General features: G+C 41.6%; 1 protein-coding gene and 1 pseudogene across 1 annotated transcript; both read right to left on the bottom strand.

The window, feature by feature from the left end:
* Positions 1 to 379: 379 nt before the first annotated feature.
* Positions 380 to 23,700, bottom strand: LOC139182586 (zinc finger X-linked protein ZXDB-like). The gene is made up of 3 exons (XM_070787130.1): positions 23,429 to 23,700; positions 22,932 to 23,369; positions 380 to 593 (listed from the first exon to the last, which is right to left on the bottom strand). The coding sequence occupies exons 1-3, from the start codon at positions 23,698 to 23,700 to the stop codon at positions 422 to 424; spliced, it is 882 nt and encodes a 293-aa protein (XP_070643231.1). The 3' UTR covers positions 380 to 421.
* Positions 6,255 to 22,725, bottom strand: LOC139182647 (small ribosomal subunit protein eS26-like; annotated as a pseudogene).
* Positions 23,701 to 23,764: the final 64 nt, after the last annotated feature.

Raw genomic sequence — 23,764 nt, 5'->3', positions numbered from 1 at the left:
TACAGTCCATGGGGTTGCAAAAGAGTTGGACACGACTAACACTTTCACCTTATACATGTATATTCAATGTTATAGCATTCATATTACATTCTAAAATTTGAAGTATACCTTATGTTCTATTGCCCTCAGATGTCTGCTGATTCATTCACATTTATTTATTTTATTTTTTTGGCCACATGGCACATAGGATCTTAGTTGCCCAATCAGGGGTTGAACCTGTGTCCCCTGCACTGGAAGTGTGGAGTCTTAACCACTGGACCATTAGGATGTCTCTATTCATATTTAAAATGAGGCAATAGACTTCTGCTTCCACTCATGATGGGGTTACTGGTATGGGATTTGCCATCTGCTATAAATAACTAGAAAACTGGACAAAACATTTGAAATAAATATCGAAAGCCATTTATTTTCAGCCTTTCTTTCAGAAAGAAAACCAATAAGGTATACCTTTTGATTGTGGCAGCATTCTCTTTGGGGGTAACTCCTGGACAATAATATCAGGAGGAGAAATCAATACATCACTGGGAGATCTCACTGTGTTGATGAGCCAGGAATCCAGAAATAAGGACTTGGAAGACTGAGGTGGCTGCCATCTGGGGTGAAACACAAAAGAGAAGGGAGATATGTAAAGAAGGAGATCAGAAACTCTGCCTAGGGATTTCCTTGATTATTTGGCAGAATAATCATCTAAACGTATGTAAAATGAAACTATACGAGGCTGGGTAAAGAACAAAAACTAGGAGCTGTGAGCTAAACAAATCTTAGAGTTCACACAGCGCTAAGAGACAATTGATCTCCTACTAACTAGAGTGAAGAAAACATATAAAAAAAAAAAACCTGGGGCATTCAATAGAGAACCAAAAGTGTTATGCGTTATTACTTGGGTTTAAATAAGCATTACAATAAAAGTTACTTTAAATCTACCTTAACAAAGCTTACAAGTAGGTCTTGACATGATCAAGCTGATTCCCAAGTAACTTAATTGCCTGACAAGCAAATTTAATACTCATTAAATGAGACAAAAATTCCAAATATTCAAGGGACTTCCCTGGTGGTCTTGCGGCTAAGACTCTGTGCTCCCAATGCAATGAGCCCCGGCTTGATACCTGGCCAGGGAACTAGATCCCCCATGCTGCAACTAAGATCCAGTATAGCCACATAAATAAATAAATTAAAAAAAATAATAACATTCAAAAACTCAACTTCTAGTCAAAATTACTAGACAAGAGAAGGTGAAAATACAACCTCACTAGCCAGGAGAAAAACTCAGTATGACAAAAAAGAGTGGGGGTTAAACTCATCAGGAAGATATAATTTCTCAGTGTGTATGCAATTAAAAACAGCATTTCAAAATACATGAAGCAAAAGTTGGTAGAATTAAAAAAGAAATGAAAAATCCACAATTGCAGTAGATTTCACTCAGCTCAGTAACTGATAGATTAAGTAGCAGATATGTAAGAATGTAGAACTATAAGAAAATTTAACTGACCTGTTGTCACTCATAGAACACTTTTTTCTTATTAAAGAACACTATCCTCAACAACAGAAGAATACATATTTTTTAAGCTTAGGCTATGGTTTTTCCAGTAGTCATGTATTGATGTGAAAGTTGGACTATGAAGAAAGCTGAGCGCTGAAGAATTGATGCTTTTGAACTGTGGTGTTGGAGAAGACTCTTGAGAGTCCCTTGGACTGCAAGGAGATCCAACCAGTCCATTCTGAAGGAGATCAGCCCTGGGATTTCTTTGGAAGGAATGATGCTAAAGCTGAAACTCCAGTACTTTGGCCACCTCATACGAAGAGTTGACTCATTGGAAAAGACTGATGCCGGGAGGGATTGGGGGCAGGAGGAGAAGGGGGTGACAGAGGATGAGATGGCTGGAAGGCATCACCGACTCGATGTACGTGAGTTTGAGTGAACTCTGGGAGTTGGTGATGGACAGGGAGGCCTGGCGTGCTGCAATTCATGGGGTTGCAGAGAGTCGGACACGACTGAGCAACTGAACTGAAGGAACTGAACAGAACTGAACAGAAGCTGACTAATCAGTAGAATAGGCCATATATTGAACCACAAGATAAGATTGGACAAATTTATGTATATGGAAATCATAGTGAGCATGTTATTTGACCACAATGGAATTAAATCAGAAGCTAGTAATCACAACATACATATTGTTGTTTAGTCGCTAAGTCATGTCTGACCTTTTGAGACTCCATGGACTGTAGACCTGCCAGGCTCCTCGGTCCATGGGATTTCCCAGGCAAGAATACTAAAGTGGGTTGCTGTTTTCTTCTCCAGGGGATCTTCCCAACCCAGGGATCAAACCCAGGTCTCCTGCTTCTCAAGTGGATTCTTTACCCCTGCACCAGCTGGGAAGCCCAAAAGATATATGATCAGAGCCTAATTACCTGCATAATCTGTACATTTTTTAAAAAAAAGATAGTGAATAACTGAACCGCTTTGTTGTACACCTGAAACTAACACAACATTGTATACCAACTATTCTTCAATTTTTAAAATTCTGTGAAGAAAAAAAATAAGATCTAAAATCAATAATCTTGCTTTGTCTTTAAGAAGCTAGTAAAGAGTAAATTAAACTCAAAGTAAGTTGGAGGAAAGACCTAGTAAAGATAAAAGTAGAAGTCAGTGAAATAGAAAGTGGAGAAACATAAATGAAAAGCTAAAAGTTAACTCTGTAAAAGATGAAAAAAAAATGACAAGCTACTAGCTAAACAGATACAAAAGTGAAAAGAGATAGCATAAATTTAAAATAACAGGAACAGATATAAAAAGAAGACATCAAAGAAGATACACACATATCAAATAAGCATATGAAAAATGCTCCATAGCATTGGTCATTAGGGAACTTCAAATTAAAACCTCAATGAGGGCTTCCTTAGTGGCTCAGCAGTAAAGAATCTGTCAGTGCAGGAGACATGGGTTTGAAAATCCCTGATCCGGGAAGATCCCACATGCCACAGAACAGCTAGGCCCGTGCGCCACAACTATTGAGCCTGAACTCTGGAGCCCGGGAGCCATAACTCCTGAGCCCCTGTGCTGCTGAGCACCTGGAACCCATGCTGTACAACAAGGTATCCACTGCAACGTGAAGCCTGAGCACCGCAACTAGAGAGTAAGCCCCTGCTTGTCACGACAAGAGAAAAGCCCGCACAGCAATGAAGACCCAGCATAGCCAAAGATAAATAGATACATAAATAAAACAATGAGATACCACTACATATCCATTGTCGGATGTGTTGCTGGAGAGGATGCAGAGAATAGGAACTCTCATTTACTACCAATGGGAATGGAAAATGGTACACTGTGGCAGTTTCTTACGAAGTTAAAAATAGTCTAAACATAATCTTAGCATATGATTCAGCAGTTGCACTCCCAAGTATTTACCCAACTGACTGAAATTTTATGTCTACATAGAAACCTGCACACAAATGACTGTATCATCAGCTTTGTTCATAATCAACCCAAACTGGGAACAACCAAGATATCCTTCAATAGGTGAAAGGACAACGAAACTGTGGTACATCTGTGCAGTGGGATACTTTTCAGTGAAAAACAGAAAAGAGCTATTGAGCCATGAAAAGACGCAGATCAATTTTAAATACACATTGCTAAGTGAGAAATGCCTGTCTGAAAAGACTAAATACTGTATAATTTCAATTATAATCTGGAAAAGTAAAACTGTAGCAATTGCCAGAAGTTTAAGGGGAGCAAGAAATTGTTGAATAGAGTGAAGCAGAGGGGATCTTTTTAGGACAGCAACACTATTTTGTATGATACTTTAGTGGTGGCCACATGAACCTTATATGTGTGTGTGTTAGTTGCTCAGTCATGTCCGACTCTTTGAGACACCATGGACTGTAGCTTGCCAGGCTCCTCCGTCCATGGAATTCTCCAGGCAACAATACTGGAGTGGGTTGCTGTTTCCTTCTCCAGGGGATCTTCCCGACCCAGGGGTTGAACCCAGATCTCCCACACTGCAGGCAGACTATTTACAGTTTGAGTCACCAGGGAAGACTTGTTCAAGAGCCTTATAGCAGTCTTATTCATCAAGTGAGTGAAGTTGCTCAGTTGTGTCCGACTCTTTGTGACCCCCTGGACTGTAGCCCACCAGGCCCCTCTGTCCATGGGATTCTCCAGACAAGAATACTGGAGTGGGTTGCCATTTCCTTCTCCAAGGGATCTTCCCAATCCAGAGATCAAATCCAGGTCTCCCGCATTTCAGACAGACGCTTCAACCTCTGAGCCATCAAGGAAGCCCAAGTCTTATTCATAGTAGTCCCAAACTGCAAACAACTGGAATGTCCAACCACAGGTGGCATGTGGTATATCCATACAATGGAGTACTGCTCAGCAAGAAAAGGAAATGAATTACTGATACGAGCTACAACTTGATGAATCTCAAAAACATTATGCTAAGCAAGAGAAAACCACATACCCTATGTATGATTCAATTCATCAGAAATTCTACAACATGAAAATTAATTTATAGCTAGTTGCCTGGGCTGGTGAAGGTAGAGACTGATTTCAAACAGGTAGGAGGTAACTTGTTTTTGCAAAAAACTTGTTTTTGTTTTATTTTGTATGGTGCTTAATATATGTTATACATTTGTTACTATATATATGTAATATAAATATACAATATACTATTTTTTACAATATACTATTATATAATATACTTATATATTATATGTAGTATAATATATAATATACTATATATGTGTTTTATATATATATATATATATATTACACACCACCACCCACCCAGCTAGCTGCCAACATTTATGTGTTTTGTGTTTCAGGGAGTGGGCAGGAGTGGTTGGTTCCCTATAGACCTTGAAATCATTACAGAATGATTCCTCCCTTCTGTAAACTTCCTATACCTAAGTCAAAACCTCTCCAAAGTCCTGTAAATCCAAAGTTGTTCATTTATCCTCAAGACTTTTACTTCTTGATGTGCATCCATTGATTGAATCCTCATTGAAAGTCAGTGTATCCATTGTCTATTACTGCATAAAGAATACTACGAAATTTACGGGCTTAAAACAACAATAAAAGGAGATGAAGATCATTGGGGATCATCTTGGAGGCTGGCTAATGTATAGTCAGTGAATAGTTACTTGTGTATTTATGTCCATCTACTTCATTTTATTCCTTAGTGAGTATTTCACCTACCACTTGTGAAGAAAATACCAGTCTTTATTAATTTGGTAGATACTATGATAAATGCCCTCTTGTAACACCTATCGTCTTACTTGGGTTTCTCTTACCTTGGGCGTGGGGTATTTCTTCACGGCTGCTCCAGCAAAGCGCAGCCGATGCTCCTTACCTTGGATGAGGGGTATCTCCTCACCGCCGCCCTTCTTGACCTTCAACATGGGATAGCTCCTCTAGGCCCTCCTGTGCCCGCGAAGCCACCGCTCCTTGGACGTAGGCTATGGTTTTTCCTGTGGTCATGTATGGATGTGAGAGTTGGACTACAAAGAAAACTTAGCACTGAAGAATTGATGCTTTCGAACTGTGGTGTGGGAGAAGACTCTTGAGAGTCCCTTGGACTGCAAGGAGATCCAACCAGTCCATCCTAAAGGAGATCAGCCCTGGGTGTTCATTGGAAGGACTGATGCTAAAGCTGAAACTCTAGTACTTTGGCCACCTCATGCGAAGAGTTGACTTATTGGAAAAGACTCTGATGCTGGGAGGGATTGGGGGCAGGAGGAGAAGGGGATGACAGAGGATGAGATGGCTGGATGGCATCACTGACTTGATGGACGTGAGTCTGAGTGAACTCTGGGAGTTGGTGATGGACAGGGAGGCCTGGCATGCTGCGAATCATGGGGTCGCAAAGAGTCGGACACGACTGAACGACTGAACTGAACTGAACTGATGATAAATCCAGCTAAGAAGTTTATAGTATTTCAAAATTATAATTGTACATGCATCAGTCTTGAAAAAATTAATATACTTTTAAAAAATAAATAAAAAGCAGTTGTAGGAAACTTGAGCTTAAAGTTCTCATATATACCCCATGCCCAGTTTCTTCTATTAACATCTTATATTAGTGCAGTACATTTGTTACAATTAATGAGCCAATATGGATACATTTTTATTAACTAAAATCCAACTAAAGTTTATATTAGGGTTTACTCTTCTTGTTATACATATATATTATATATATATATATATATATATATATTATATGGATTTTGACCAATGTATAATGATAGGTATCTACCTTTACAATATCATATAAAACAAATTTCACTGCCTTAAAAATATCTTTTTGCTCCACTTATGATTCCCTCCCTTGCTCTGAACCCCTTATCTTTTTACTCTTTCTGGTTTTGCCTTTTCCAGAATGTCATACAGTTGAAATAAGTATTGTGAGCCTTTTCAAATTGACTTATTTCACTTTGCAATACATACCTAAGTTTCCTCCATGTTTGTGTGTGTGTGTGACTTGGTAATTCAATTCCTTTTTATTGCTGAGTAATAGTCCATTGTCAGTATGTACCACTGTTAATCCACTTACTTACTGAAAAGCATCTTGGTTGCTTCCAAATTTTGAGAATTATGAATAAAGCTGTATAAACATTGATGTGCAGGATTTTCTGTGGATGCATATTTCTTTTTCACTCCTGCTTTTTGAGGTTTTACACTGGACATTTTTTTTCTTCGATGGTTTATTTCTTCTATATCTGAGAAAAACCCTTCATCTTGTCTCTATGACCCTGAATTCCTGTTGCATTCTTGACAAACATTAATTACCACAAGGTTTCCCCAAGACTCCTACAGACATTTAAAAATTTATTGAGTGATTTTCAAAGCCTTTTGGATTTCTAGGTCGATTGCTATTTTCACAGAAAGGCAGAATTCTGTGCTGTAATTGAGATGGGAGCCCTGTATAACTTTTGCCTGGTGCAACTAAAAGTACTTTAAGTGCTTTTCAGTTGATGTTTTAAATGTTTATTTTGTAATTTCTTTTTCTATCCTTAACTGAGCACTTCATTAAGTAAAACTTCTCGCATAACCATATCTGAATTACTGAATATTCCACTTGACTACAGGATAAAGATTATGTTTCTCTAAAAACATCACACTCAATTCATGTGTTTTTATTACTTTCTAAGCCACTCTAGAGGCCCTAAATACACACATGGCACCAAAACAAACTATTCTGTGTGGAAACACATATTTTGCTTTAGTTCTAGACAGCTGTAGCAGACAGCTGTACTTTCTTGGCTTCACTGTATCCAACCCTTCTTCCTGTGTGAGGGAATTCCCTACTGTCCTAGTGAAAGGCATGCCCTCATTCCCTCTCTGGACGTGTGACAGGCCCTGACCTGATATTCCTCATCTTCAGCAGCCGGGGCATGGCACATGATCATTAGCCAATGATCGCTTTTCCAGAAATGTAAATATTGATCAAGTGACACAGAGATGAGGGGGCAATTCCCAGCAGTGGGGAAATTATCTCCAAGAGAATTTGAGATGGAATCCTAAAGAGGCAGCAACAGGGTCGTATTAAATAAGGTGACTCTGTCCCTTTCAGTTACTGGGCTATTCATTGCTAACATTTTCCACCTTCTTGGCTGCTGGAGTTACCCAGCTCTTTACCCATTTTTCAAGACTGGTATTACAACTTCTTGTCAATTCATGAGCCCTTTTTACCCTTCCAATAAATTCCTTTAAGATTGTTATAGTAGCTGTTACTTTCAACAGAAGTATTTTAATTGATGAATCAGCAAAATCAATCCATTCTTTAGGGATTTCTGTGGTGGTCCAGGGGTTAAGACTTCATCTTCCAATGACAGGAGGTGTGGGTGTGATCCCTGATCCAGGGAGCGAAGATCCTACACGCCTCAGGGGCCAAAAAAAAAAAAACAACAACAAACAAACATAAAAGAGAAGCAATGTTGTAACAAATTCAATAAAGAGTTTAAGATGGTCCACATCAAAAGATCTTTAAAAAAAAAAATCTATTCATTAATTTTCCCACTATCTATTAAGAAATTTGCAGGTACCAAATATTGTGGGAGGCTTGATATGACGATGAAGAGACATTGTTTCTATTGTGCTACAACCTACAGTCTATTGAAGGATACAGGCCAAGAAAGAGAAGACTGTAGTACATGCTTGATGAAGAAGGACATTATTCATTGGGAATATAAAAAAGGAAAATTTATTCCAACTTTAGTGATGGTAGTGGTGGGGGGTGTCAGAGGAAAGTTCAAATGATATTTGACTATGTAAATTTAGGTTTGAAAATGTAAAAATTAGACCTAGTTGAGAGGTAGGAATTGGGGGGGCGGGGGTAAGTGCTTCATATAGTGTGACCAGCCCGTGTGAAGGCCCAGCATTGAGAGACGAACAGGACTTTCAAAGAACTGAAAAGAAGCTCCAGATGACTAAAGTGCAGAGTTTGAGCGGATAAGTCTGGAACTATAAGTGGGACTCGAATCATTCAGAGTAATGTGAACCTCTGATGGTGTTAGCACTTTTTCCTAGACGCAGTTGGGATGCAGTTGCAAGCAACTGAAGAGTTTTAAGCAGAAGTCTCAGTATATTGCAGTCTGGTGCTGTTTTCCAAAACTTGTCTATTGATTATAGCCACCCTGTTTTGTTTTCTTCATAGTATATTTTCCATTTTATTGTCTTTTCAGAGAACAGTATTTCTTCAGTCTTTAAGGACTTGCCTCTTTACAAGGGTTTTGGTGGAGGGCATGGGGCAGCACCCGCAGGTCTAAATTGAGGTGGAGGTGTGCAGTCCTTTCTGGCTTCCCCAGAAGGATTCCTAACTACCTTACTGTGAATGGCACAACTCACACAGTAATGTAGTTTCACATACAGCTTGGAAAGCACATAGGCATTGAAAACACTTGCTTCAGAAGTGTCCCTGACAGTAGTGGCCTCTAAGATTTTCTGAATGGCTAACTTCTTACTGGCCTATCTTCAGGCACACATCGGGCACAGTTAGTGCAGTGAAAGGCTGCTTGTAGCCTCGGCCCTTTCTGGCACGACCATTGTTCCTTCTTTTCTTGGAAGCAGGGAGGAAAGAGTGCCCATCCTGGTGTTTTAAAGTGGTATCTCATTGTGTTTTTTTATATAAATTTCCTTAATTTTTGTTGTTGTTGTTTAGATGCTAAGTTGTGTCCAACTCTTTGCGACCCCACGAACTGTAGCCCGCCAGTCTTCTCTGTTCATGGGATTTCCCAGGCAAGAATACTGGATTGGGTTGCCATGTTCTTCTCCAGGGGATCTTCCTGACCCAGGGATAGAACCCTCATCGCCTTCCTAGCAGGCAGATTCTTTACCACTGAGCTACCTGGAAAAGCCCAAATCTCCTTAATGGCTAAATGTTATTGAGCATTATTTCAACTTTCTTTTGTGGCCATTTGTATGTCTTCTTTTGAGAAATATCTATTCAGATCCTTTAACCATTTTAAAATTGGGCTATTTATCTTTCCATTATTGAGTTGCAGAAGTTCTTTATATATCCTACATACAAATCCCTTACTGTATAAATAATTTGTGAAGATATATGTGCTGTCTTTTTTATTTTCTTGATGGTGCCATTCGAAACAACACAAGCTTTTTAATTTTGATGAGTCCAATTCATCTATTTTTCCTTTTGTCAATTGTGCTTTTGATGTCTCATCTGAGGTTTTGTGTAACCCAAGGTTGCAAATATTTATTCCTATGTTTACTTCCCTGGTGGCTCAGACGGTAAAGCGTCTGCCTACAGTGCGGGAGACCCGGGTTCAATTCCTGGGTCGGAAAGATCTCCTGGAGAAGGGAATGGCAACCCACTCCAGTAGTCTTGCCCCCCTCCAAAAAAAGGGGCTCAAAGAAATATAGGGGCTTCCCTTGTAGCTCACTCGGTAAAGACTCTGCCTGCAGTGCAGGTGACCTGGGTTCGATCCCCGGGTTGGGAAGATCCCCTGGAGAAGGAAATGGAAACCCACTCCAGTATCCTTGCCTGGAAAATCTCATGGACAGAGGAGCCTGGTGGGCTGCAGTCCATGAGGTCGCAAAGAGTCTGGCATGACTGAGTGACTAACACTATGACTAACACTATGTTTACTTCTCAGAGTTTTTTATTTTAGCTATTATATTAGGCCCCTGATCCATTCTGAGCTAATTTCTGTACATTGCATGAGGTTGGGGTCAGCTTCATTCTTTTGCATGTGGCTATCAAGTTGTTCAAGCACCATTTTTTTTCTTTGCTATTATTTATATTCTGATAATGGGGAAAAGGGAAATGGGGAGGGGGCTGAACGGTTGTTTTCATCAATCAACAATAATCTCCTTCATCATAACCATTTGTTGAATGGACTATTCTTCCCCATCAAATTGTCTTGGCACCCTTGTTGAAAACCATCTGATCATAAATAAAAGGATGAATCAATTGATCCTAATAATTTTACTAGATTCTAATAATTTTATTGCAGTACTATGAACACAAAATAAGATTCATGTGGTCAGTTAAAAAGTTCTAGTAGAAGTTATTTCCTTTGATCTGTATCACCAATAGCGTATTTTAAGGCTATAATGACCTTACTAATGAGAACTTTGAACACTACATAAATGGTTTACTTGTTTATGCTTTCTCTGTCAAGTCTTAGTAGATGTAATTAGAAATTTAAAGTATTGTTCTGTAGTCATACTTCCAAATATTCCTGAATATCTATCTCCTAAAGAAAGGCAATGCCAAAGAATGCTCAAACTACCACACAATTGCACTCATCTCACACGCTAGTAAAGTAATGCTCAAAATTCTCTAAGCCAGACTTCAGCAATACGTGAACTGTGAACTTCCAGATGTTCAAGCTGGTTTTAGAAAAGGCAGAGGAACCAGAGATCAAATTGCCAACATCCACTGGATCATCGAAAAAGCAAGAGAGTTCCAGAAAAACATCTATTTCTGCTTTATTGACTATGCCAAAGCTTTTGACTGTGTGGATCACAATAAACTGTGGAAAATTCTGAAAGAGATGGGAATACCAGACCACCTGACCTGCCTCTTGAGAAACCTATATGCAGGTCAGGAAGCAACAGTTAGAGCTGGACATGGAACAACAGACAGGTTCCAAATAGGAAAAGGAGTATGTCAAGGCTGTATATTGTCACCCTGCTTATTTAACTTCTATGCAGAGTACATCATGAGAAACGCCGGGCTGGAAGCACAAGCTGGAATCAAGATTGCCGGGAGAAATATCAATAACCTCAGATATGCAGATGACACCATCCTTATGGCAGAAAGTGAAGAGGAACTAAAAAGCTTCTTGGTGAAAGTGAAAGTGGAGAGTGAAAAAGTTGGCTTCAAGTTCAGCATTCAGAAAACGAAGATCATGGCATCTGGTCCCATCACTTTATGGGAAATAGATGGGGAAACAGTGGAAACAGTGTCAGACAGGCTCCAAAATCACTGCAGATGGTGACTGCAGCCATGAAATTAAAAGACGCTTACTCCTTGGAAGGAAAATTATGACCAACCTAGATAGCATATTCAAAAGCAGAGACATTACTTTGCCAAAAAGGTCCGTCTAGTCAAGGCTATGGTTTTTCCTGTGGCCATGTATGGATGTGAGAGTTGGACTATAAAGAAAGCTGAGCGCTGAAGAATTGATGCTTTTGAACTGTGGTGTTGGAGAAGACTCTTAAGAGTCCCTTGGACTGCAAGGAGATGCAACCAGTCCATTCTAAAGAAGATCAGTCCTGGGTGTTCTTTGGAAGGACTGATGCTGAAGCTGAAACTCCAGTACTTTGGCCACCTCACGCAAAGAGTTGACTCACTGGAAAAGACTCTGATGCTTGGAGGGATTGGGGGCAGGAGGAGAAGGGGACGACAGAGGATGAGATGGTTGGGTGGGATCACCGACTCGATGGACGGGAGTTTGAGTGAACTCCGGGAGTTGGTGATGGACAGGGAGGCCTGGAGTGCTGCAATTCATGGGGTCACAAAGAGTTGGACATGACTTAGCAACTGAACTGAACTGAACTGAAGAGTACATAAGTATTCTTGTGAAATTAAACATTAACAAAATATTGATTCCAGTAAATTATATATACTCTAAATCTTGACATAATTCAATGTATTCATCTGTCTCTATAACTAAGGCATAACTAATACACCATAACTAACATGTGTAGTTTTGTGTCAGGTTGTGAATCCTGAATTTTTTGACCAAGCAATGCTACAAATAGGAAAAATTGCCTCAGAACAAGCATGAAAAATAATTTCATTACTGGTATCATTTCCGATTCAGAGGTTATAGGCTTCCGAAACTGTCAGAAAGATGAGCTCGGGAGTGACACATTGCATCAGAGTTTCACTAGTGAAATTGACCTTAAGTTTTATTGCAAATTTCGTGTTGTATTTTGTTTTCTTTCTTTTGTAGAATTTTTTTGGCTTTGCCACACAGCATGCAGCAGGATCTTAGTTCCCGACCATGGATGAAACCTGTGCCCCCTGCAGTAGAAGCAGGAGGTCTTAACCACTGGACCACAAGGGAAGTCCTGTGGTTAAGCACTAATATTTTCATTTATTCTGGTATATATTGCTTTGTGTATGTCTATGTCCCATGCTTTATTTAAAAACAAAGTGATGAATGATGTGGGGATTATAATCAGGAGCATCACTGACCTTCACCTTCCCTCCAGCCAGTTCCCCCAAACTCCCTGTCCCCACACCCTCTGTATTGCCAGTTCCTTTCAGAGTGAATGAGAACTTAATCCCCAAAACCCTGGTAGAGACTCCAAAGTGTCCCCCTAACTCTTTCTTTTCCTTTGACTTCCATTCCTGGGAAGGCACCTCAATTTGAAGGTACGGGAAAGCCCAGAATGGTGATAGACATGAAGGAAAAGCTTTACCCTCACAGAAAGAGACTGAAGGGTTCAGCATAGTCAAGTGAGGGTCCCCATAGTCTGGGGTGCCAAAAATCTGGCGCTGGGACCAGAGAAAAGGATGCTGGCCTCTCAAAGAAAGGAGACACGGTAGCCTCAAAATCCTCTCATTTGGAATAAGCAGTGCATGATCATTTGGCTTTCTGGTGAACCACACTTGGTTGCAGAAGCACACTTGGCCCATATGTTTCTCAAGGCTGAGCTGCTGGTGATGTGGGTTTTAGACACTTATGTTGAGATGGATTCTGAGGCTATGTTTAGGATGAGCAGGAAAGAACGCTGTCATTAATGATACTCATCATTGAAGTGGAATGGGAGCATGGGGTACATTGTAATATTTATGTGTGTGTGCTCAGTTGTGTCTGACTCTGTGCGACCCCATGGACTGTAGCCTACCAGGCTCCTCTGTCCATGGAATTCTCCAGGCAAGAATACTGGAGTGGCTTGCCATTACCTTCTCAAGGGCACCGTTGTGACCCAGGGATCAAACTGGGGTCTCCTGCACTGCAGCCAGATTCCTTATGATCTGAGCCACCAGAGAAGCCCTTGTAATATTTAGGAATTTAGTTTATCTGTAATGAAACTGGAAAAAATAGTGGCATAATCATATTACCAGTTTTATGTCTTTATTGGTCCAGGGTTTACTTGGCAGATCCAAAAGTAGGAAGTTAAGAGATACCTGGAGAACAGGCAACTTTGGCCTTGCAGTACAAAATGAAGCAGGTGAAAGGCTCATAGAATTTTGCCAAGAGAATGCACTGGTCATAGTAAACACTCTCTTTCAACAACACAGGAGAAGACTCTACACATGGACATCACCAGATGGTCAATACCAAAATCAGATTGATTATATTCTTTGCATCCAAAGATGGAGAAACTATACACAGTCAGCAAAAACAAGACCAGGAGCTGATGGTGACTCAGATCATGAACTCCTTATTGCCAAATTCAGACTTAAATTGAATAAAGTAGGGAAAACCACTAGACCATTCAGTATGACCTAAATCAAATCTCTTACGATTATACAGTGGAAGTGACAAACAGATTCAAGGGATTAGATCTGATAGAGTGCCTGAAGAACTATGGATGGAGGTTCATGACATTGTACTGTAGGTAGTGATCAAGACCATCCCCAAGAAAAAGAAATGCAAAGGGGCAAAATGGTTGTCTGAGGAGGCCTTAAAAATACCTGAGAAAAGAAGAGACACTAAAGGCAAAGGAAAAAAAGATATACCCATTTGAACGCAGAGTTCCAAAGACTAGTAAGGAGAGATGAGAAAGTCTTCCTCAGTGACCAATGCAAAGAAATAAGGAAAACAATAGAATGGGAAAGACCAGAGAGCTCTTCAAGAAAATTAGAGATACCAAGGAACATTTCATGCAAAGACAGGCTCAGTTAAAGACAGAAATGGTATGGACCTAAGAGAAGCAGAAGATACTAAGAGGTGGCAAAAATACACAGAATTATACAAAAAAGATCTTCCTGATCCAGATAACCACCATGGTGTGATCATTCACTTAGAGCCAGACATCCTGGAATGTGAACTCAAGTGGGTCTTAGGAAGCATCACTATGAAGAAAGTTAGTGGAGGTGATGGAATTCCAGTGGAGCTATTTCAAATCCTAAAAGATGATGCTGTGAAAGTGCCGCACTCACTATGTCAGCAAATTTGGAAAACTCAGCAGTGGCCACAGGACTGGAAAAGGTCAGTTTTCATTCCAATCCCAAGAAAGGCAAAGACAAAGAATGCTCAAACTACTGCACAATTGCACTCATCTCAGACACTAGCAAAATAATGCTCAAAATTCTCTAAGCCAGGTTTCAACAGTATGTGAACTGTGAATTTCCAGATGTTCAAGCTGGATTTAGAAAAGGCAGGGGAACCAGAGATCAAATTGCCAACATCTGTTGGATCATTGAAAAAGCAAGAGAGTTCCATAAAAACCATCTACTTCTGCTTTATTGACTATGCCAAAGCCTTTGACTGTGTGGATCACAACAAACTACGCCAAATTTTTCGAGATGGGAATACCAGACCACCTGACCTGCCTCCTGAGCAATCTGTATGCAGGTCAAGAAGCAACAGTTAGAACTGGACATGGAACAACAGACTGATTCCAAATAGGAAAAGGAATATGTCAAGGCTGAATATTGTCACCCTGCTTATTTAACTTATATGCAGAATACATCATGTGAAATGCCAGGCTGGATGAAGCACAACCTGGAATCAAGATTGCCAGGACAAATATCAATAACCTCAGATATGCAGATGACACCACCCTTATGGCAGAAAGCAAAGAGGAACAAGAGCCTCTTGACGAAAGTGAAAGTGGAGAGTGAAAAAGTTGGCTTAAAACTCAACATTCCGAAAACTAAGATCATGGCATCCAGTCCCATCACTTCACGGCAAATAGATGGGGAAACAGTGGAAACGGTGAGACTTTATTTTCTTGGGCTCCAAAATCACTGCAGATGGTGACTGCAGCCATAAAATTAAAAGACACTTGCTCCTTGGAAGAAAAGCTATGACAAACCTAGACAGCATATTAAAAAGCAGAGATATTACTTTGCCAACAAAGGTCCATTTAGTCAAAGCTATGTTTTTCCAGTAGTCATGTATGGATGTAAGAATTGGACCATAAGGAAAAATGAGCACCAAAGAAGTGATGCTTTTGAATTGTGGTGTTGGAGACTCTTGAGAGTCCCTGGACTGCAAGGAGATCAAACCAGTCAATCATAAGGAAATCAATTCTCAATATTCATTGGAAGGACTGATGCTGAAGCTGCAATATTGTGGCCACCTCATGCAAAGAACTAACTTATTGAAAAAAACCCTGATGCTGGCAAAAATTGAGGGCAGGAGGAGAAGGGGACGACAGAGGACGAGATGGTTGGATGGCATCACCGACTCAATGGACGTGAGTTAGAGTAAGCTCTGAGAGCTGGTGATGGACAGGGAAGCCTGGTGTATTGTAGTCCATAGGGTTGCAATGAGTTGGACACAATTGAGCAACTGAACTGAAATCACAATGTCCTCAGAGAGGCAGGTCTTTCTCTTTCCTTAATCCAGCCATCCTTAACACGTGCTTGTTCCTTTGTAGTTACAAGATGGTTGCTCAAGCTCTAGTATTGCATTTGAGATCCAGTTGTAAAGCAAAATAAAAGGCAAGATCAGCTAAATCGGCTTTCCATTTTAAGAAAGTATTCTCAGAAATCTCATCCAACAACTTCCACTTAGATTTCATCGGCCAAGACTGTATAGTATGGTCACGTCCTTCATCTGCAAGAAGTGCTGGGAGATGTAGTTTTAAGCCAAGCACACTTATACAGCCATCAAAACTAGTGTTCTTTCCTTATGATCAGGGAGAATCCCTATCAGGAAGGCCTCTTAGTTTCACCCACCATTCCTGTTTTATAAATAGGTATCCTTCAGCTTTATTGAACCAGCAAGAACTGCTCCCCTACCACCTCCAACACACACGCGCACACACACACACAAAAGCAGCACTGCTTTTCTGCAAAGTGTGGGCCTGTGAACCGTGTAAAAGATGAGGGTGGGAAGAACACATGTATCACATTAGTGTTTTACTACTGAAACTGAACTTAAAATTTTATCATAAGATTTTATGTGTTATTTTCTTTTATTCTCAAATATATTACTATAGTTGGGATCAACAAAAATCTCAGGAGCACTGATATCATTGTGGAACAGCTCATTATTCTTTAGGATCCCAGATCCATATTAACTAGCAGTATACTTTGGGCAAGACACTCAATCTCTCTATGCCTTGTTTTCCTAATTTGTAAACTGTTGATAGTACTTTATATGGGAAAGGTGATCAGATAATTTATGTTCAAACTTGAAAAATTTATATTCTGGAGTGAGTGAAGTTGACTGTAGCCTACCAGGCTCCTCCATCCATGGAATTTTCCAGACAAGAGTACTGGAGTGGGTTGCCATTTCCTTCTCCAGAGGATCTTCCTGACCCAGGGACTGAACCCTGTTCTCCCACATTGCAGGCAGACGCTTTACCGTCTGAGCCACCAGGGCAGCCCCATAATGGAAGGGGGATAGTATTAATAATTATGCTTGTACAAGTGGCACAAACAAGGACCACACCAGGCGGGCTGAGGACTATGGTCATCCTATTTTTAAATGCAGGTGTGAGTGTGCATGCTCAGTTGCTTAGTTGTGTCGGATTCTTTGAGACCCCATGGACTGTAGCCTGCCAATCTTCTCTGTCCGTGCAATTTTCCAGGCAAGAATACTGGAGCTGACTGCCATTTCCTACTGCATGGGATCTTCCCTGCCAAGGGACTGAACCCAAGTCTCTTGCATTGGCAGGTGGATTCTTTACCACTGTGCCACTTGGGAAGCCCTTTAGATGCAGTTGAGAGAATTAAATGAGAAAATAAATATAAAGCACTTAGCACAAAGCCTGACACACAGTAAGTATTCAGGAGATACTAGCCAATATTTTATTTTACTATTGAATTGAAAAGTTTTATTGTTTTGGCTTTGCTTTTCTCTAACAATACTAAGCTTGATATTCTTCTTTTATGATAAAGGATAGTGGGCTGAAATAAAGAGAGGTTAAGTTTTCAAGACTTAGAAAAACCCAATTGAAAATTAAACATCCAGCCTCTCTAAAGGAGGAGCAATGTTGAAAGACACTGCAGAAATTCTTAGTTATAAGGAAGATTCTGGAATTACAGTGCATGACCTGTCTGTGAACTGTTTGTACCATCAGAAGCATGAATGGAAGAACTGGAATTTTAATGATTTTGTGTAACATTTCTCAAAGGTTTTGATCTGAAGATCCCTTTACACTTAAAAAATTTTTTGAGCACCACAAAAAAGCTTTGATTTATATGAGTTATATCTATTGATATTAGAAATAAAAATGGAGGCAATTTAAAAATATTCATTTAGGGAATTCCCTGGCAGTACAGTGCTTAGGACTCCACACTTTCACTGTCAACAGCCTGGACTGGATCCTTGATCAAAGAACTAGGATCCCTCAAGCCACTCCACGTGGCCAAAAATTATTTTTTTCATTTAAGATAATTTCATCATATATTAAAACAACTAACATATTTAAATGAAAGAAACTATCTTTATAAAAGAAAAACTGTTAGAGGGTTCATGTTTTGCCTTTCTACAGATCTCTTTTTTGACTGGTTTAATAGAGTTGAATTTGTTGCATTATGTTATGGTAGACCATTCCCATAGAAAAGAAATGCAAAAAAGCAAAATGGCTGTCTGGGGAGGCCTTACAAATAGCTGTGAAAAGAAGAGAAGCGAAAAGCAAAGGAGAAAAGGAAAGATATAAGCATCTGAATGCAGAGTTCCAAAGAATAGCAAGAAGACATAAGAAAGCCTTCTTCAGCGATCAATGCAAAGAAATAGAGGAAAACAACAGAATGGGAAAGACTAGGGATCTTTTCAAGAAAATCAGAGATACCAAAGGAACATTTCATGCAAAGATGAGCTCGATAAAGGACAGAAATGGTATGGACCTAACAGAAGCAGAAGATATTAAGAAGAGATGGCAAGAATACACAGAAGGATTGTACAAAAAAGATCTTCACGACCCAGATAATCACGATGGTGTGATCACTGACCTAGAGCCAGACATCCTGGAATGTGAAGTCAAGCGGGCCTTAGAAAGCGTCACTAAGAACAAAGCTAGTGGAGGTGATGGAATTCCAGTTGAGCTATTTCAAATCCTAAAAGATGATGCTGTGAAAGTGCTGCACTCAATATGCCAGCAAATTTGGAAAAGTCAGCAGTGGCCACAGGACTGGAAGAGGTCAGTTTTCATTCCAATCCCAAAGAAAGGCAATGCCAAAGAATGCTCAAACTACCGCACAATTGCACTCATCTCACACGCTAGTAAAGTAATGCTCAAAATTCTCCAAGCCAGGCTTCAGCAATACGTGAACCGTGAACTTCCTGATGTGCAAGCTGGTTTTAGAAAAGGCAGAGGAACCAGAGATCAAATTGCCAACATCCGCTGGATCATGGAAAAAGCAAGAGAGTTCCAGAAAAACCTCTATTTCTGCTTTATTGACTATGCCAAAGCCTTTGACTGTGTGGATCACAATAAACTGTGGAAAATTCTGAAAGAGATAGGAATATCAGACCACCTGATCTGCCTCTTGAGAAATTTGTATGCAGGTCAGGAAGCAACACTTAGAACTGGACATGGAACAACAGACTGGTTCCAAATAGGAAAAGGAGTTCGTCAAGGCTGTATATTGTCACCCTGCTTATTTAACTTCTATGCAGAGTACATCATGAGAAACGCTGGACTGGAAGAAACACGAGCTGGAATCAAGATTGCCGGGAGAAATATCAATAACCTCAGATATGCAGATGACACCACCCTTATGGCAGAAAGTGAAGAGGAACTAAAAAGCCTCTTGATGAAAGTGAAAGTGGAGAGTGAAAAAGTTGGCTTCAAGGTCAACATTCAGAAAACGAAGATCATGGCATCCGGTCCCATCACTTCATGGGGAATAGATGGGGAAACAGTGGAAACAGTGTCAGACTTTATTTTTCTGGGCTCCAAAATTACTACAGATGGTGACTGCAGCCATGAAATTAAAAGGCGCTTACTCCTTGGAAGGAAAGTTATGACCAACCTAGATAGCACATTCAAAAGCAGAGACATTCCTTTGCCAACAAAGGTTCGTCCAGTCAAAGCTATGGTTTTTCCTGTGGTCATGTATGGATGTGAGAGTTGGACTGTGAAGAAGGCTGAGCGCCGAAGAATTGATGCTTTTCAACTGTGGTGTTGGAGAATACTCTTGAGAGTCCCTTGGACTGCAAGGAGATGCAACCAGCCCATTCTGAAGGAGATCAGCCCTGGGATTTCTTTGGAAGGAATGATGCGAAAGCTGAAACTCCAGTACTTTGGCCAGCTCATGCGAGGAGTTGACTCATTGGAAAAGACTCTGATGCTGGGAGGGATTGGGGGCAGGAGGAGAAGGGGACGACAGAGGATGGGATGGCTGGATGGCATCACTGACTCGATGGACGTGAGTCTGAGTGAACTCCGGGAGTTGGTGATGGACAGGGAGGCCTGGCGTGCTGCGCTTCATGGGGTTGCAAAGAGTCAGACACGACTGAGCGACTGATCTGATCTGATCTGATGGTAGAAGAGTATGAATAAGATACACTGTGGAAAAGTGAGGGCGTATTTTAATAGCTTTTCTAGATAATTATGGTTATTCTTTGATACTACACCAAAACTCCACAGTAGTTCCTTAAAGGTTTATTATAAATTGAGATCTGAAATCATATCAATTAACTTTTTATACCTTTACATTAAAGTGCAGTCTGTTCTGCACTTTGAATGAATCTTTAACTTGTGATTTTGTAACATCATCCATTATTCAGTTGGAAAATATTGTTTCACTAAGTTGGGCAGATATTTCAAATGTTCACACATTTCAGAAACCTAATACTTAAGGACATTCTAGAAAATATATGACACACATTCCATTAGCCATCAGAATGATGGTATCATCACATGTCATGTTGCCTCTGGAAGACTCCATGGTGAATTTGTGAAAAAATGAGAATAATAAAGACAAACCATGTCTTATTATGAACATAGTTTTGATTGCATGATTCACTGAAAAAGTTTTAGTTTCAGGCCACACTTTAAGAACAGTTGATATGGTATGATATGAGCTATTAGGTAAACAAAGAAAACACACAAAAAAACTTACCACCTCCTTTTCTCTTTTAAAAACCATAACATAACTGACATAACACACAAACAGTAAAAGGCTAAAATATAGTCTCAGGTGGCAATTGCAAGTCTCTTCACAATGAAGGTCAGTAGAAAAGCTTGTAGAAACATATGACTTGTAATTTAAAGGTCTTTCTCATTTTTTGGGAGTTTGAACCCTGTTAATCATTAGCATTTCAAAGCATGAGAGTAACTCTCTTTGGGGAGCCCAAAGTGCTTCACTGCTTAGTCTTCTCCCCATTTCCCCTCACCCCCACCCCTGCCCAAGATGGAATCTTCGCAGAAACATACAGGGTGGCAGAATAATACTAAAAATATTTTAGTACATGTTTTCTGTTTGCAACCTAGATTGGAAGCTAGTCATTTTCTATGGAACAAGTTTTCTTTGCAAGTATAGAATAGAAGATGATATTCTTACATGAAATTTGTTGCATATGAGGAACTGCTAGATAAACCTGTTTTGCTCTCCTATTTCTATTATTCCAGGGCTTTCAAAGTAGGATGATAGCGCAGGCTGGTCCTAGTTTTTGGAAAAAGCTGCTTGCTAACTAGTTTAGGCTTCAGGAAATTCATTCAGCAATACTGCCACAGAGAAATGTTTTTAGGCGCCTTGCTCCTTACTATTCAGTTGCCCAATGTACTTACCACATCCTTCTGGCTGCATGGTAGGTCCTACTGTGTGGTCTCTTGGGAAATGAACCGATTTCAAGATTACCTACCCTTCAGCAAACACCTTTTGTACTTTCTTTTAGGTTAAGTCTGATTTTATCTTAGATCAGTCTAGACTCAGATACAGTGTTGCTGCTGCTGCTGCTGCTAAGTCGCTTCAGTCGTGTCCGACTCTGTGCGACCCCACAGACGGCAGCCCATCAGGCTCCACCGTCCCTGGGATTCTCCAGGCAAGAACACTGGAGTGGGTTGCCATTTCCTTCTCCAGTGCATGAAAGTGAAAAGTGAAAGTGAAGTCGCTCAGTCGTGTCCGACTCTTAGCGATCCCATGGACTGCAGCCCACCAGGCTCCTCCGTCCATGGGAATTTCCAGGCAAGAGTACTGGAGTGGGGTGCCATTGCCTTCTCCGCAGATACAGTGTTAGGAGATGTCAAATCAATTAAAATTATTTACACTAAAGCATGAATGAAAGCCGGATATCAAGTGTTCAAGAACCAAGAACAAACTGAAGGACTGAACAAATAAACTTGAGAAGGGGTGACTACATGTGGCCACAACGCAGTACTCAGCTTTTCTTTGCAACCATAATAAAAGCCAGTAAGATATAGCACAGGGAACTCTACTCAATACTCTGTAAACACCTGTGAGGAAAAAGAATTCTTAAAAATGGATATATGTATACAGGATTCACTTTGCTATACACCAGAAACTATCACAACAGTGTGAATCAACTGTATACTCCAATTAAAAAAAACCCCCAAACAGTAAGTCATTTAAGTTTTAATCTCATTATCTTAAGTGCCCAGGCCATAACTGAAGAACAAGGCTGGTAATGCAATGAGACCTGAGATCACTAAATAGTTATGTTTTGCAGACCCACAGATTTAGATAGTTAAGATGAAACAGGGTGTAGAGACAAGATGCCAACTCTCATTTGAGCAGTTGAGTGTTTTGACTTCAAGGCCGTTGGTAATAATTCTGAGACCCTCTTGACATTTCGTTATTCCTCGTATTTGTTTTTTTAACTTCAGCACTATTAAAATTCCACACTCTGATTTACAACTGTTTTTACGTTAAGACGGGGCCTGGAACTTGGGCGTACATGACATAGTTTAAGCTAATGCCACCTCCACCCTCTTTTGCAGGGCGCCCTCTCTTCCCTTGTCGCAGCGTTCCAACTCCCGAGCTTGTCTGAGGGTAGACTACGGGGTGACTACCCTGCCCAAAAAGCCATTAAAGGCGTATTCCTGAATCTTTAGATTCTCGCTCTCGCCATGACCTTTCAACAAGCAGGCGGTACGGCGCCTGCGGTGATCCGGAGCCGGCAGTACGCGCTGGATGCAAGCAACAGGCACGACCGACGTGCCATTACTGCGCTTCTCCAGCGACAGCAGTAGGCGGCACAGGAATCTTCTTTCTTTAACCCTTCTCCACACACAGTCCCACCCTCACCGGAAGTGAAGCTGTCTCTCTACGTTACGTCACTTCCGGCCCGGAGCCAGCCTCTTGGCGGAAGCGAGCACGTCCGTGCGCGGTAATTTTGTTCCCGCCTCCTTTGCCCCTGACACCACTCACCTTCGGCTTTCTCGGAGCGCGGCATACGTGCGCGCTCTCGGCCTTGCGTCAGGGCCGAGGGGAAAGGCCGAAAGAGTGAGGCTAGAAGGAGGGGTTGCGGAGGTTAGGGCCCAACCAGCAAGTCCCGTCGTCCTCCCTCCTCCTGACGAAGAGCGGAGAGGGAAGGGGAGGAGCGAGCCGGGCCGGCCGCGCACTCCAGGAGCCTCCTCGTGGAGGGGGGGAGCGGAGGAAAAGGGCAGCACCGCCACCTCTGCTCGCGGCGGCAGAGGAAGAAGAAAGTCAGGGCCCCTACCCACCGGCACAGACTCAGAAACGCCCCCCCCCCGCCCCCATCTCCCCGGAAACAGCCCCCCGCCCAACCCCGCACACTCGCTGCCCCAACCGTGAGCCGCAGCCGGGTCGCCCCCGCCTCGCCCCGCCCCGCCCCGCCGCCCGTCCCTGCGGGCAGCAGAGTGCGCGAGGCCTTAGGCCGGGAGTTGTTGTCAGGCCCAGGCCACTTCCGAGGCGCCCGCCGTGTGTCGCCGCCACTACAGGAGGACGACGTCGACGCTGAGAAGGAGGAGGAGGCGGCGGAGGCGTGTTGTTGTCTCGCCCACTCCCCTCCCCTGAACTCGCACCCAACGTCAGGGCGCGATGAAGTGAAGCGGCGACGAAGGTGGTACTTCCGCGTTGCGCTGCCGGAGCCGAGAGCGCAGCCGAGGCCGCTCCCCCACCCCTGGGGGGCACTTGGAGGACTCCGGACTCCCCCGCAGGTCAGCGCCCGGCGCATCTGGTGTTTTTGCGGCTGAAGCTAGGACGACGAGAGCGATCGGGAGCTCCTCCGCCCGGATTCC

Source organism: Bos indicus, chromosome 4, assembly GCF_029378745.1.
Source record: "Bos indicus isolate NIAB-ARS_2022 breed Sahiwal x Tharparkar chromosome 4, NIAB-ARS_B.indTharparkar_mat_pri_1.0, whole genome shotgun sequence".
NCBI classification, from domain to species: domain Eukaryota; kingdom Metazoa; phylum Chordata; class Mammalia; order Artiodactyla; family Bovidae; genus Bos; species Bos indicus.
The sequence above is the reverse complement of the archived record's forward strand: the minus strand, read 5'-3'. Positions and strand labels throughout refer to the sequence as shown.

Bases quoted from the DNA above. Each gene is read 5' to 3' on its own strand.
- LOC139182586 (XM_070787130.1), bottom strand. From the start codon at position 23,700: ATGCGCCGGGCGCTGACCTGCGGGGGAGTCCGGAGTCCTCCAAGTGCC. The intron at 23,370-23,428 runs GTGGCCTGGGCC...TGCTGCCCGCAG, and splicing joins ACACGGCGGGCGCCTCGGAA to GGACGGGCGGCGGGGCGGGG. The intron at 594-22,931 runs GTGAGTGGTGTC...GTTTCACCCCAG, and splicing joins GCGCTCCGAGAAAGCCGAAG to ATGGCAGCCACCTCAGTCTT.